The sequence below is a fragment of the Condylura cristata genome, unplaced genomic scaffold, assembly GCF_000260355.1.
Source record: "Condylura cristata isolate star-nosed mole 26May11 unplaced genomic scaffold, ConCri1.0 scaffold00021, whole genome shotgun sequence".
Taxonomy (NCBI): domain Eukaryota; kingdom Metazoa; phylum Chordata; class Mammalia; order Eulipotyphla; family Talpidae; genus Condylura; species Condylura cristata.
This window is the reverse complement of record NW_004567122.1, coordinates 25616352-25631837: the sequence shown is the minus strand read 5'-3', so window position 1 is coordinate 25631837 and position 15486 is coordinate 25616352. Positions and strand designations below refer to the sequence as shown.

Here is a 15486-nt window from a genome sequence, read left to right as displayed (position 1 = left end):
AAAAAAAAAAAGTTCTGTGATCAATTCACAATACCTGAACAACCCTGTCTTCTTTTCTATTTTGATGAGAAGCTGCAATGGCAATTTGTTTTCTGTGTGGGGGAGATTATTATTTAAAAGCTTTTGCGCCCCCCCCAAAAAGTTATGCCCTCCTAACTAACATCAAGGAATATGTAGTCAAAAAAAATAAATGAACTGAAGTGCTTTGTGATTTAAATCTAAAACAGTTTTAATTATTTTCAGAGAGCAAGTGGAGCCGGATATGGATCTGCTATTTCCTCTCCTAGCTATTTCCTTTCCTAGCAGCCTCAGTGGCTGTTCAAAACAGTGGTTAGCCATAGTTAGACAGAATAAAATCACCTTCAAGACAAATTCTTACCTTTTATTCCTTTTTTAACTTCTCTTAGTGGGTATTAAAGGTTCTATTTGGAGTACAGAAAATATAGTCTGAATTTTCCAAAATTCAGGCTATACATCAGACAGTTTGTGTCCTAGGCAAATGACTTCTGGATCTAATCAAATAAACAGGTGTTAAAACATAGGGCCTGCAAGGGTGCCACTAAATTCCAGTGCAACACACACTTCTGAAGATATTCCACTTAGTTGAAAAGACCCAACTTATCTTGGGTCATTTGGAGATCACCGCCTTACCTCAGACGCTTCCTGTCTCTTGACCGAGATCTTCTTTTATCCCTGCTACGAGACCTCTCTCTCCTTCTATCTCTATCTCTGCTTCTAGACCGTCTGTCATCTCCACGTTTACTTCTTTTGTCTGAGGGTGATCGACTTCTAGATCGACTTCCAGAGCGTCCTCGTGATGCTGATCGCTTCCGGTAGTGTCTAGATATTATTAAGTTAAAGATTAACCTTAACAAACACTTCCCATTATACTTCATTTTTATTTTATTATACTTTTTCCAAAAACCTGAGAAAGAAATGAAACATTAAAAGGACTTTTAACTATATAAACTTTTAAAAATTAGTGGGAAAAAAATATGACCATTCTGCTACAGTACATGTAAAGGAGGAAAAATCTATCCTAAAAAAGTAACAACAGTAAAGAAAGCAGAAAAAGCTTCTTCCTTTGGGACTTAAGCAGTTTTCACTCTGGCTTAAAATAAAAAATGACAGACAAGAAATAAATATACACTATCACTGGTGCAATGGAGAAAAACAGATCAGAATAAAGAAAAAAGATGGAAGGCAGGAGGTTACCAAGGATGTATTATACAAAATGACTAGCAAAGGTCTAGTTCTCAAAGTAACATTCATTTTAGACATATATCCTAGGCAAGTAAGTGACTTCTGAACCTAATCAAACAAGCAAGGATTAAAACAGAGGGTCTATATAGGAAAGGAATGTATCAGTTGAAAGCCATAGCAAGCACAAGATCCCTGAGGAGGAAGGTTGATTGATGTATTCAAGGAAGGCAGCCAGGGATGAAGGAGTGAGAGTGAGGAAAGTTAAACATGGAGATTTTTCTAGAATCCTAGAGGCAACTTTAGGACTATCTTTTACTGAGTAAGATGAAAAGCTAGAGGGAAATTTAAAGTGAAATAATATAAACTCACTAATGTTTTTAAATACAACCCAATCTGATGAAGGGAGAATAAACCAAAGCAAGGTAAGGGCAGAAGGAAAGCAGTATTTGGCTGAATCAAGCAGACAGATAGGGTTGCTATTTATTTACCAACATGCAAGATCTAACGGAGCAGATGTCATGGGAAACCAGAGGCATCCAAGTTCAGGAGGTAGCTGAAATGAGCCTGGACTTCATAAGACAATGTAAAATGGGGAGTCATCAGTATACAAAGACTACTTCAAGCAGTAAATCTAAATAAGTTGAATAAGGCATATGTGTATCTAACCATGTCTCAAGCACCTAAACTTCAATTTAGAAACCCAAACTTGTTAGCTTTTCCTCCCCAAACCTTTTATCATCTCAACTTCCAGTCAGTGGGATCAACATATTAGTTATCTTCTTTTTCCTATTCTAGACCACCACTAAACACCAATGTTGCCTCCGTAACTTTTTCACATTATATCACATTCTCAGAGTTCCCACTACCACCACTCCGAGACCTGTTATTTAGGACATTTGCAGCGGTCCCTGATCTTTCTGCTGTAATTCCCTTTTCCCTTAAGTTTCCCTCCATCCCCCAAATAACTTCTCCATCCCCCAAATAAATTCTTATTTTCAACACTAAATCTGTAATCCATGGCCATTCTGGTCCAAATCCCTTTCAGGACCTACCTCCCACAATGTCTCTTCAACCCTCTTGAAAACCACATATGTAGGTAAACTGGGCTCTTAACTTATTTAACTAAAAAGTCCTTCCCCATCTCAGTCTTTCATTACTGCCTCAACCAACCAAAAGCACCGGTCTTGAAGATCAAGGAGAAGGATGAAGGGCAATAAGGGGCTGTTTTGTGAAGGGCTTGAAAAGGCTGTGCTCAAGAGTCTGAACGTCATCTTGTCATCAGAGCGCCCAACCCCAAAAGCATATAGCTTAAACTTAAAACTTGTAATCAGAGACCCCACCCGCAAAAGTAGCTTAAACTTTTTATTATAAAAGTTAAATTAAGTAAATCAAATACTAAGCACCATCTTTTGTTCTCCCGACCCTCACTCTCCATCACCTAGTGATTCATTTTCCAACTGCATTCCCAGGAAGCGTGAGAACTGATTGTGCTACATCTCTAACAAAATTCTTGCCCTTCCTAGGTTGATAGTACCAGGGCAAGCATCTGTTGAGCTGTTAATCCCAAAGAACACTCTACAGAAGATAAACATTAACTTGGTGAGCCTATGGTACTGGAATGATGAAGCCCCTTACTCCCCTTACATCCTGCAACTCTTTACATTACTTCCCTGTTTATATAATTACAGCAACACACACACACTCTCTCTCTCTCTCACACACAAACCATTAGGAGAGCCTCTTTTAGGGTATTAACTTTATGATGCCCTTCGTGGTAACCAATTCACATAATAAACTCCTTTGTGCAAGGCAGTCTCAGGGTTCAGAGTTTGAGAGCTTGCAGTCTTGGAAACAGTAAGAACCAGCAAGAGACTAAGCAGGGGAATGACATGATTTTATCTTTATTTTGAGTCACCCTGCCCATAGTGTACAGGGGCGTTTAGGCAAGCAAGATGAGAGGTATATAAACAATTTGAGGCAAATAGCAGTATGACAAATAGATTAGGACCCAAATTAAGACAAGGAGAGCAAGAATGGGGACAGGGTGCAGAAACCAAGGGCATGCAGGCAGTGAGAGAGAAGAATGAGTCAAGTAAACAGCATTTGCAAGTTTCTGGTTTAGGTAGCAAGATGAATAGCAGAGATTTAAATGAGCTTCACAAGACGTTGCTGTAGTTATGAAAAATCATCTTTATCCAAGAGATAAATTAATTCCTTGATTTCATCAATCTTTACTCTAAAAAAAAAAAAAAGGCCTCACAATCCCTGGATATGCAGGGTTTCCCTCATTAAGTGCAAGGCAGTCATATATGCCAAAAATCTCAAAGTACGGAACCAGTTAACAATCTAACTTGACATCAGACTTCCAAATAAGACCTCTCAGTCTACAGTTTCAAAAGGATGGAAAGCAAAGAAACATAAAATCGAGTCGCAAAGTAAATGCCCATCAGTATTCATTATTAACTTGTCTAGTAAACAATCACAGCCTAGATACTGACTGTGTGGGTGATGTAAAAATGTCTGTCCCCAAGCTCCTTTCAACGACTTGGGAAAACACCACATAGGTACAATGAACAGAAATACAGGTCGACTGGCGCCAAGTAAATGTTGCAAATGCAAGAAATTCGACTGGGTTCATGAATGAGGCGTTCAGGGCGGGCTTCGTGGAAGTGGCAGGATGTGGGGCCCATCGCCGAGGTGCTGGACGCGCGTTCGCGCCCCAGGAGCTCGAACCATCAGATGGTGGTGTGGGGGAGCCCTGTGCCCATCGCCGGCCCCCTGAGCCGAGGTCCCCCCGACCCCCACGGGCCGCGGGCAAAGCTGACCGCACGTGGGGTCGCGCCGGGCCGGGCGAGGCCCGCGGCCACCTCAACTCCCGCCTCTTCCCCCACCCCAAGGAAGCCGCTGCCCCACAGCTCGCCGCCTCACCGAGACTCCCGGCCCATGCTGCCGGCCGCAGGAAAGCGGGCACTTCGGAACGACGCGCAGCAAAATTAGACAAAGGAGGAGACCGCGCCGCCTTTGGCTCGCCGGACGAGGAGGGCAGCACTAAGAAGTGGCCGCAGCTACAGCGGTGGCAGCCATCCGACAGTGGCCAACGAAAACAGGATGAGGAGCCAGCGGCAGAAGGAAAGGAAGCGCCGGCCGGAAGCTGCTCCCTACACAGCGCCACCTTGCGGTTGGAGGCCGCACGGCGCCTGCCACGCGGAACTAGCTGCCTCTGTCTGGTTAGCCCGTACCGACGCGAAATTGGCGGCTCCAGAGAGGTGGGAAACGTAGCGCAGAGGTCACCTAGAAGCCCAGCGAACCAGGAGTTGTCCTCGGACGTGTGGAGGTGTCCTCGGACGTGTACAGACGTCCGCTTAACCTCTGTTAAATGATGCTTACGGACATTTCCACTCACTCTCCTTCATTTAGTCATTGATTTATTTACACTGTTAAAACAGATTTTTACAATCTTATTGAGATGGATGCAAATTACTAAAAATAGAAGGGGATATATTCCCAGAGAGTCCACAAGTTAGGGGTGAGACAGTGACCTTTGAGATAGGATTTGAAGACTGAATAACAGTTACGATGGACACAAGACCTGGCAAGTTACAAATGAATTCACAATGCTTTAATGGTTCTCCCCATTGCCTGGGCTTAAAATTAACTACAACAAAAAAGGGTGTGTAGGGTGGGGGCAGGGGGTTGTTAGATCCTCATATTCTGGATCTGGAGTGCTACCCATGCATTAGGAAATTTGTTTACCAGGTGAAATTCTGAAGTACAGTCAAGGTTGAGAATGACAACCCTCAGGAAACACACCGAATAGTTGTTTCAGCCGAAAGCTACTTTACATGCCTCTGTAGTGTGTTACTTTCTTACACCTAGGCTAACAGAGAAGTTCTGTATTTACATACATTGTGGTGGCTGTTCAGTGGATATGGATAGGTTTGTAAAACTCGCCGAGGTGTATACTTGAAATTGGCTGTTTTAAATCTATGAAAACTTTACCCCAATAAATTTTATTGAAAAATGAAACCAGTTAAACTCCCAAGACTAAACGGTTTTCTTGCTGCTTAATGCTCACCTGTGGCAGCAGTGGAGACCTGAAGACTAGAGGAGGGGTTCTGGAAGTTCGTGTCAAGGGTAACGAAGACCTGAACTAAATGTTTAACAATTGGACACCAATGAAGGTCAGGTATCAGAATCACTGTAGAGCTTATATGCACTGTAGGTAGAGTATGGATTTTAGTCTATGTGGAATAAAAAAATCACTAGCAGCATAACCAGGAGAGACGCTAAGAATTTGTCAAGATTCTCATGTGTTCTTAAGCAGTGCTGTCAACACTAATTGACAAACTGGATGTGAGCTGTGAGGAAAAGCGAGAAATAAATATGACACTTAGGTCTTTAACAGAACTTGTAGAAATGAAAAAGGTAAGGAAGCCGATTTGACATCATGCTTCAAAAGCCTACTAGATACTCAGAAGAAAGTCTGGATAACCTAACAGGATTTAAGCCTGGAGTTCAAGAGGGAAATAGAAGTTGGAGAGATAAGGGACAGAGAATTTGGGTGTGGCGGTTAAATCTCAGATCCATCACCCTACTGTGGCCCAAGGCCTAAGCTCAATCCTCAGCCAAGGTGGTGACCCACACAGCACAGCAGACCTCTCCTGTCTCACTCACCTGCTGCTCCACTCAGCAGTTTACTTCGTCGATCTGCCTGTTCTGCTCCCTACTGTCTGGTGAATCACCCTCTCCCACCCCCTGCAACTATGGCCTATATCCCAGTTCTTTTATGCATAAAGATAAATCTTTATTAAAAAATCTTTGTACTATAGAATGGATAACGATCTACACTGCCTGTGTCAGCCAGCTAAATGGGGTCTTTTTTTTCCTTAGTGAAGGCCCTTATTATCTCCCTAGAGAAGAGTAACAAATCCATGAAAGATGCTTTCCAAACTCTTTTATACTAGGTTCATTATGAAAGCAGGAAAACTATGTTTTTAGTCTTCCTGAAGTGAGGGAATAGACCTAAATAATCATACTTTTCCCCATTATTCTGGTCTAAAATAAAATGACAAAAATCAAGACTTTGTGAGTAATAAAAAAAAGTGTATGTTTTTAATATCACAAGGATTAACCAAATGGACCATACAAAAATTTGTAAGGGAATGTAATACCAAGCAATATGACACTTATGTTTTACACTCTGTTAAGACAAAGCTCCCAAATATGAGAGTGTTAACAAATTGCTTAAAAGGATTATTTATAGTGTTGGGTTGCATACCACAGGCAACTCTTCAAATTCCATTTTTATATCTAATCATTCTTTTCTAGTTTGCTTAAAAAACACTACTTCTAAAAATTTAAAACTCAGAAGTGAAAACATCCAGTTTTGAGTTTGGTAAAAATTTCATAAATAAAAAATTAAATAAAGATTTCATAAATACCTTCTGATTTCACATGTATGAATTATAATCATTAAATACTTGCACTCAAGAAAAACCAGACTCAACAGAAAAAGATCAAATTGGCTACCTTATTCAGCCCTTTATATGTTCAGACTTAACATTAGACAATTCAGTTTCTTACATTTTATTTTAAGATGGCTCCACTGCTGAGGACATAACAACACAAATACAAGATACAGTCCCTTGGGGCTATCTGAGACCATGTTTATTTGATCTCCCTAAAACACTAGGTCAGCCCCTCAAAGGAATTATAAATTTGGTAAGATTGGAAAAGGTGTAGATTGGGGATTCTAGTTCATCAAGGAAAATCAATTAACAAGGTACTCTATTCTTCACATCACTATTAATTACAAAGTCAACCCTTTTAAATCAGAGAACCTGTCATTTCATTCCTAATCAAGTAGTTTACAAGTCCTATAAAGTAAAGCATTACATGAAGGTGTGAACCTGTCTGGCTCCTGTAGGGACACTGCAACACAGAAGACAAGTTGTTTTTAAGTTTCTTCTTCTGAACTCTGCAGGTTTCATGGTACTTCAGAACCCCAATAATCAAGCAGTTCATGACAAAAAATAAAAGTGAAAAAGTAGACACAGAGATCTGTGAAAACTTCGCCCATTTTGCTATAGGTATCCATGGATCGATTTATCACCTCAGCAGGAATTCCAGATAGCAGAAGTGCTGCTGTTAATACTGTTGTCTTTATCTTCTTTTCACCCTGTATAGAGAAAGACTTAAATAAATCTTACAGCTTATAAAAAACTGCTTAAGCTCTAGAAAAATATTACCAATATTACTTTTGCCTGATTTCAAAAGTATTAATGAAGTTTCAAATCATCAATCAATAATCTACTAACAAATACTTACTGTTCACAAAATATGTAAAGTAGCAAGCAGATGGACTGAGGGACATGAAATTTAAAACAGGCCTTTAAAAATGAGCAAGATTTAGATGGGTAGATGTGAACAGTAAAAACAAAATTCAAAAGAATGCTGGAAAGGTGTCTGGGACTGGCCCTGGCCACAGGCTGTAAGAGGGCAAGGCAGGCAGGGCCTTAAGGTGGGAAGGCGGCGTTGCGAGTGGAGCTTCGGAGAGGAGTGTGTAATGTGCGCCAGAATCAGACTATAGTCAGTTACCATGCCAAGGAATTCACTCTGGATCACTTGCCAAGAGAACATCATCGATGGTTCAGAATATATTTAGAGATGAGAGAACATTGGTACTCTATTCTATTTTCATTTTCTAAGAGATTCAAGGCTGAATTTTCATTTAATTTATTGACATAGTATCACCAAATCTAGTCACCTTGTTCAGAAACTTTAGAAATATAGTTACTCAAGAGAATCAAAGCCCACATCTACTAAAAGGTTAACTCAAGAAAGTTAACTTCTTCAATCATCAAAAATTGAAAATAATCAAGATACCCACCAACAGGAAATTAAATAAATGGATATATTTATATAATGAGTTACTATTCAGAAAAAAAAAAGATATGAATTACTTTATACTGAACAACACAGATGCATGCCAAAAATACTACCCAGAATGAAAAAATCCTCACATAAAAAGGATGTATAAAAAATGACCCCATTTAGGGCCCTTGCTGGTGGAGAAACGGGATTAGACCTTGAGGGTGTAGAGACTAGGGCTGCCTGGAAAGGTGACAAATTCAGCTCTAAACTTTTAAAGGATTTAGGTTTCATAGGCTGTCAAAACTCATGAAATGGTACACTAAAGATCTGATCATTTTGCTATGTAAAAGTTTTACCTTGAAGAAAAAGGACCATAAAGGGCTTCCCTGGAGGCACGAGGGGTTAAATCTCAGCACTATCAAGCTATTGCCAGCCACTGTAGCGTAAATTCAATATCCAGGGAGCTGACCCGCATTGATAGAATAGACCTCTCCTGTCTTGCCACAGATCTCCTCAGCAGTGTATTTCAGTACATCTGCTTGTTCTGCTCCCTTCTCTGTCTCTGGTGAACCCTCTCATTCCCCAACCTCTGGCCTTCCACCCCATTTCCTGTGTACATAAATAAAATAAATCTTTAATAAAAAAAACCATAATAAGCAAACACTGCATTATACTTAAGATATGTAACCTGAGGTGTGTAGAAGTATATTGATGTCTACATTTATTACATACTTTGAAGTGCATTCAAGAAAATGACGATGTATTGAAAATTAACAGAAATCTGGATACATAAAAAATATGAAATGCTAATTACAAATCCCGGCAGTAAGTATAAGTGAATGCTCCCTGCACAATTCTTATAACACTGCTATGTGTTTAAAAACTTATTCAAGGGCCCTCCCTGGTGGCACAACGGGATTAAAGCACAGCACTGTGGGCTGTCCGAGACGACTGTAGCATGAGTTTGATCCTCGGTCAGGGAGCCGACCCACATGGCACAGAAGACCTCTCGTTATGCCTGCTACTCCCCGCAGCAGTGATTTTCAGTCAGTTTGCCTGTTCTGTTCCCCACTTTGCCTTTAGTTAATCTCACCCTCCTCACCCACACACACCTCTGGCTTATGCCCCAGTTCTTATATACATAAATGAATAGGTTTTTTTAAATAAATTTTTAAAAATAAAAACTTAATCAAAATGGTTTAAGAGAAAGTGTACAACAGTATCCTTTTCTTTCCTCTTCTCTATTTACCTAGTAACATATATACACCCCATGACAAGTAACCATTGTTAATAATTTCAGATTTATCTCTCCAGTTTCATCACACATGTACAAACAAGCACAATCAAATACATACTGCTATACATTTACCAAAAAAAAAAAAAAAAGATTATGAACAATAGATCCTTTTGTGTATTTTGGATTGTTCTCCTGATAATTCTTGACAAGCTTTACATGGAATGTTTCATCATTCCAAAGGGATATGCCATAGTTTTAAGATTTTTTTTTTTAAATTTATGCATTCAAGAACTGGAGTGTAGGCTGGATGTGTGAGGGGTGAGAGGATTCACCAGAGACAGAGTGGGCAGAACAAGCAGACCAGTCTGCCACACCATGTGGTTCAGCTCCCTAGTCGTAGATCAAACTCATGCCACAGTGGCTGGTGATAGCTTGATAGCACTGAGACTTTAACCCCTGCACCATCAGTGAGGCCCACAATTTTTTAAATACTCACTTATTAAAACATTTAGATTGTTTCCAAACTTTTGCTATTGCAAAGCTGAAACCAGTATTTCACGGGTAAACTTCTAAACAAACACTAATTAAAATTTTACTTGCTTCTTTATCCTTTTCCTTTCTATATTTTATCTATTTGACTGCTCAAAAATATAAATGCTTTAGAGTGAGAGGGGAAAAGTAAATAAATAATGAATAAATAAATATTTCATATCCATTAAAAGTATACATGAGTTCAGTACATTACAAATGACAAAGCAAATAGTCAAATGGTCATTTCTCAGCAAAAAGAAATTCACACAAAACTCAATCACAAATAATATTATCTTCTATGCCAACCAAGTCAAGTCTCATAAAACCATGAATACATCTGCAGTCAAGCAGCCCAGACACACTCTGACAATCGGCAGGATCCTTCTATTTTGCCCAAACATTTTTGGAAAACATCAGGTTCTCAACAAAAATGATAAAATGTCTGAGAAGGAGCAAAGATAATGGAACCCATTAAAAAAAATCTATTCCCTCTGGTGACAGGGGGTTAAGTCTCAGTGCTATCACCACTGCAGCCTGAGTTTGATCCCTAGCTAGGGAGCTAACCCACATGGTGCAGCAGACTTGTCCTGTCTCATCCATTGCTCCCTTCAACATTATACCAGTAGATCCAACTGTTCTGCACCCCACTCTGTTTCTGGTGAATCTTCTCATTCCCCCATACCTCTGGCTTACACCCCAGTTCTTCTATGCATAAAGTAAGTTAACAAATCTTAGAGGAAAAAACACTAAATTAAAAAATGTATTTCCTTTGTTACAAACAAATGTACTACTACGTTTACTAAGTAATTAAGCTGAACATTATCTTATACTGGCATTATTCAACTCTGGAGTGAAGTTTCTCCTCTACTCCACTGTGGATCAGTATTTTTATAGATATTAAAATATTATGGCAATATCTAATAGCTATAAATGTTTCTAGTTACTGAGTTTCAGAAATTAACTCATCACAAACAATGCTAAGCACTGTGATTGCGATGCACTGAGTCAGATCATAGTATGACTTTTTTTTTAAGATTTATTTATTTATTCATACAGAACTGGAGTACAGGCCAGAGATGCGGAGGGTGAGAGGATTCACCAGAGACAGAGTGGGGAGCAGAACAGGCAGATCCACGAAATACACTGCTGAGGGGAGCAGCGGGCGGGTCAGGAGAGGTCTGCCTCGCCATTTGGTCACCTCCCGGGCAGGCAGGGATCGAACTCATGCGGAAGTGGCTTAAGCTTCTTAGTGCTGTGCTTTAACCCGCTGCGCCACCAAGGAGGGCCCATGACTTTTTTTTTTAATGTTTAAAGTTATCTATTTGTTAATCAGTCTAAATACATCATCATAATTTAGAAAAAAATTATAATTTACCTTGGGAAAATATTTGTATAGTCCCATGTACGCAAGTTGTAAAGTAAGAAATGGAGCAAATATGGACTGTGAAGATAAAAGACAAAATTAAGTATATCCAAAGTAATCATACTAATAACAATAAATAACATTGAACTAAGAGCAGCTATAAAATTCCAAGCATAAGAACCTATAATACAGCATTTAATTTTAATAAAGATAAAGGGTGGATAAAGGGATTTGATTTCCTAATCATAAAACATATTTCTCAAGTCAATTCTAAACTCAAATTTTTTTCATAAAACTCTTATCTTTTTTTTTAAAACTCTTATCTTTTAATGATTTTAAGTATTCAATGGCATCAGATGTATACTTATCATGCAGTAACATCTTCCTCATCTAGAAGAAAATAACTGACAAATGAAAAGCTGACATATATAAAAGGCCTAGTACTCAAAACAGACTACATCCATTTCTCAAATTGTAAAGAAACTAATTAATATAGCTGCATCTTTGGCCTAGTATGAGCTAGTCATACTATATATAAAATAGCTGGCTATCTTGTTTTTCACGCGACACAACAGTAAAGTTCGTAACACTTAATTGACATAATTGCTTCTAAAATAAAAAATACTATGAAGGGAGTAAAGGTACAAACATTACTAGCTAACAAGATAAAAAAGTATAGTAAGAGCAGTGAAAAGTGATAGTTGCAACCTGAAAATAAAGAAAATCAGGCAACCAAATCACTGCTCACAAAAATGAGGCATAAAAATAGGACATAACTTTAAAAGCACAGAGCACTTGATATAAAAAGAGCAATTCATTTACTGAATGCTTAAAGTTTTTAAGACAATTAGGGAAAAAAAAATTCAAAACTGTTGAACATATGCTCCTTAAGAAAAGATGTGAATAAAAATAGGCCACCAAAACAGATTTTTTGCCTGATATAAACCTTAATTACCTGGAAAACTATATGTGTCTGGCACATGTGAGCACTGAATATAAGTATCTCAAAGAGCCCAGCACTGAACTGCGAGTCATGCCTTTCTGTATTCCTCCATATAATGTAAAAGAGACAACTAAATCCCAATGGACAGCTAAAGCCCAAATGCTAAAACCATTAGCATTTGACAGTACAATAAAAATGGAAGGACACTATCATACATTATGATATGTTGAACTGTCTCTGAACCATAGAAAAAATTACATGTTCAGGACCACAGGGATTACACTTTAATATTTCAAATTATTTTAAAGTTTGGTAGCTAATACACAGTGAATGTGTGTATGTACCTATATTTGTGTTCCTTCTGTATTCGAACAAAATTTTTGTGACCCTGAGCAAGTGATTTAACCTGTGGTTTTATTCCTCATCTATAAAACACAGAATCAAAATATATCAAGTTCCTAAGGATGAAGATTACATGAATTAATAAATGTACAAGCACTCAGAATGTTACCTGGCATGTAAGAGGTTAATAACTGTAATTCAGTTCCATATTTAAGCACACTATTTCATTCTGTGACTAAGGTAAGTACAGTTTATATACATCGCCAATTAGTCAAGTCTATCTGGTAATTAGTAAGACTGACAATGAATTCAATGGGTAAAAGGCACTCCTTACTATAATTTGCATTCCAATGTTTCTTACCAAATATTTGCAAACAAAAGCTCTGACTCCAAAGGCAAGAAGAGCACATCCCACCAATCTAAATATTCGAAAAGAGTCAAATTCTTCTGTTGTATTTCCATCCTCTTGACTGGGTTTTTCACTAATCAGTTGTTTCCTTAGCTTCATTGCTTCTTCAAATCTGGAGAGGTACTGTTCTAAACCATGGCGAGGACCCCTCTGGGCAGTGTCTGCTGTCAGGTCCCCTCTGTTCCGCTGCCGGAGGTCATCATTACTGCACTCAGGGTGCTTCATCAAAGAGTCCAATTTGTCTCCCAGCTGAGTCCCCTTTACTTCGGCCACACCACTCTGCTGCTCAGTTGCTCCTATACTGACAGAATCACCCAGCACTACTCGCTTTGAAACAGAAGGAATGTTGAGGGAGTTCATTTTATCACTGTCCTGTTGCTTTGAATTTATTTGACTTTCTTCTTCTGGGAAGAGAATGTAGAAGCCTTGTGTATTATATACTGGCAAAATATATTTCACCTTAATATTAAAAATACGCTGTTGCAGCTACAACTCAGCAGTCTCTGAATCTACTGATTACCCATAAAAGCTAAACTACTTCCTTCCTCTACACCCTCAAAACATAGTGCCCAAAAAGAGTGTTTCTGCAAAGTATATAACCCAAACTTTGGGGGTAGAGAAAACAAGGAGACAATTTGGGAAAGACAGTCAGGGAGGGGGGAAATAATAATATAATATATCCTGAAAGGATATATTATTCCTGCTCTAACTTACATTGTTCAAAATATTAAATTATGAAAGTTTTAAATAATCTGCATTTTATTATTAGATTCTTGCACCCAGATTCCCGTCAGCACCGGGTGTGGCATATTCTCCAGATACTGTTTACATAATCCTGCTTCAACAGTCAGGGAGCCATTAGGAGATACAAGCAGTTTCAGAATGCTGTTCTGGTTTTAAACAAAACAAGACCAAGAAAACTTTAATGATGGAAACTGGCAGATAAAAATTTTCAGAGCACAATAACAAGTATCTCAAGGATAATAACAAATGCTTTGAAAAAAAGAATAACATGTTATAATCATCCTAGGAAAAAAGGTGCCTAGTAACTATTGTTCTTGGAGAACTGAAATAATAATCTTACCTCTCTCTTTCTGTGTTTCAGCTGCCAACCTATGAAGTGTCTAAAGGTTCAGAGATACAAACTAGAGCCCCAAAGAATAAAAACAAAGGGCAAGGTGTTTGCAACCAATGGCTACAGTCCAAGTAGTAAAGGAAACACTCAAAGGAAACAGAGTCTCCCTCCCTAACACATACTACCCGTTCAATACAAACACATGACAAAAAAAAAAAAAAAATCACCTTTCAAGAAACTCATGGTACACGTCACTGGGGGAAGAAATGAGGAAGTCCTTTTAGGCTTAAATGATATCAATCTCAGTGCCCAGGAGCCAAGACCTCACTTGTTGGGTATATAATAATGTTGGTTCCTGCTTCCCCCACCCCCACCCCCCAAAAGCGTTGTAGTTAACAATGTTGACGGCACAGACCACACACTAGGATATGACCGTAAGAATCCCTGATTCGCGCAGGAAGAACGCGGGGTCAGTTCAGTAAAGACCAACCTAAGGTGGCCCACAGAGTGCTAGCCAAGGCAAAAGGGTTGATGGCAGGAAGGCCCGGGAATGGAATGCTTCTGTAACGGACTGAATGGAAACACTCTACCCAAGGGCCACAAAAGGCACAGCGGTTAGGGGATGGGGAAAGAAGAGGGCCGCCTCGGGGTGACTGGAAGGAGGGCACCATGGTAAAGGAACTCAGGAACTAGGGGGCGAAGGGGGTGGGGACAACTTCAGGGGAAACACCCAGAAATCGAGGGCAGTGAGTAGGCACGCCCGGGGTTTAAAGAGTGAGAACTCGGGACAGCGCCTCAGGAGTGGCGACTGGGGGAGGTCAGGGAAAGGGGCTTGAGCAAAAAGGTCAGCGGCGTGGGTAGGGAAATGAGGAGTGACCCTGCAGACTCAAAGACCTGAGTGGGAGTGAGGGGAAACCGAGATTCTCACCCGCGCTGCTCCCAGGCCTGTGAAAGCCCATGATCCGGTTGATGCGCTGTTCCGAGTTCATGAGCAGTTTTCGCCGCCGCAGCTCGGCTCGACGCTGGGAAGAGGACAGGCCTGAGCCCGCCGGGGGCCCCGGCCGGTCCCCGTTTTCTGCAGCAACGGTCACCGGCTCCATCTTCTCTACAATCAAGGGCCGGTGATGGTGGTGCTAGGGGCGGCAGCGGGGGCGCGGATGACTTCAGACTCGGCTACGGAGCGCGCGTCGCCTTCCCACCTCAGATCCGCCCACAGAGTATGAGGCTGGCCCTGCCGGCCAAACACGCGCGCCGCTGACGACACCATGCGCGATGCTGTTGCCGCCATCTTTGATGAGGGCAGAGAGGGTGGCCTCCCGTTCCTTTCCCACCGCGAATAGTCGTAGGACGTGGAAGTAGGAGCGGTTCATCCGGCACTAGTGCCAGGAAGTAAAATGGTGTTTATAACGACACGCCCTTGTTTCTAAGGCACTGCTGAGGCCTCGCTTGTAGGCGGACGAAATACGTAACTCCGGTAGCGACGCTATAGGGAGCAGTGCGCGTGGGTTTT

The 15486-nt window shown here is 40.3% G+C and overlaps 2 protein-coding genes across 3 annotated transcripts in view; both read right to left on the bottom strand.

Moving 5' to 3' along the window:
• Positions 1-4289, bottom strand: part of DDX46 (DEAD (Asp-Glu-Ala-Asp) box polypeptide 46) — a 40730-nt gene extending 36441 nt beyond the window's left edge. The window contains exons 1-2 of the mRNA XM_004686734.2: positions 4132-4289; positions 652-840 (exon numbers count right to left, since the gene is read on the bottom strand). Coding sequence (XP_004686791.1) covers positions 652-840; positions 4132-4148 — 206 coding nt within the window. The 5' untranslated portion in view covers positions 4149-4289. The remainder of the gene's footprint in view (positions 1-651; positions 841-4131) is intronic.
• A 2430-nt stretch (positions 4290-6719) lies between these two features.
• Positions 6720-15176, bottom strand: CAMLG (calcium modulating ligand). Of its 2 annotated transcripts, none has more exons than XM_004686733.2 (4): positions 14905-15176; positions 12854-13305; positions 11220-11285; positions 6720-7381 (listed from the first exon to the last, which is right to left on the bottom strand). In XM_004686733.2, exons 1-4 carry the CDS (start codon positions 15074-15076, stop codon positions 7190-7192), a joined length of 882 nt encoding a protein of 293 aa, XP_004686790.1. In that variant the 5' UTR covers positions 15077-15176; the 3' UTR covers positions 6720-7189. The 2 variants fall into 2 exon arrangements, with proteins under 2 accessions (XP_004686790.1, XP_012583512.1); XM_012728058.1 differs by having other exon boundaries at positions 12854-13302.
• Positions 15177-15486: the final 310 nt, after the last annotated feature.

Bases quoted from the DNA above. Each gene is read 5' to 3' on its own strand.
- CAMLG (XM_004686733.2), bottom strand. From the start codon at position 15,076: ATGGAGCCGGTGACCGTTGCTGCAGAAAACGGGGACCGGCCGGGGCCC. The intron at 13,306-14,904 runs GTGAGAATCTCG...TTCTCTTCCCAG, and splicing joins CAGGCCTGGGAGCAGCGCGG to AAGAAGAAAGTCAAATAAAT. The intron at 7,382-11,219 runs GTAAATTATAAT...TTCTCTATACAG, and splicing joins TATACAAATATTTTCCCAAG to GGTGAAAAGAAGATAAAGAC.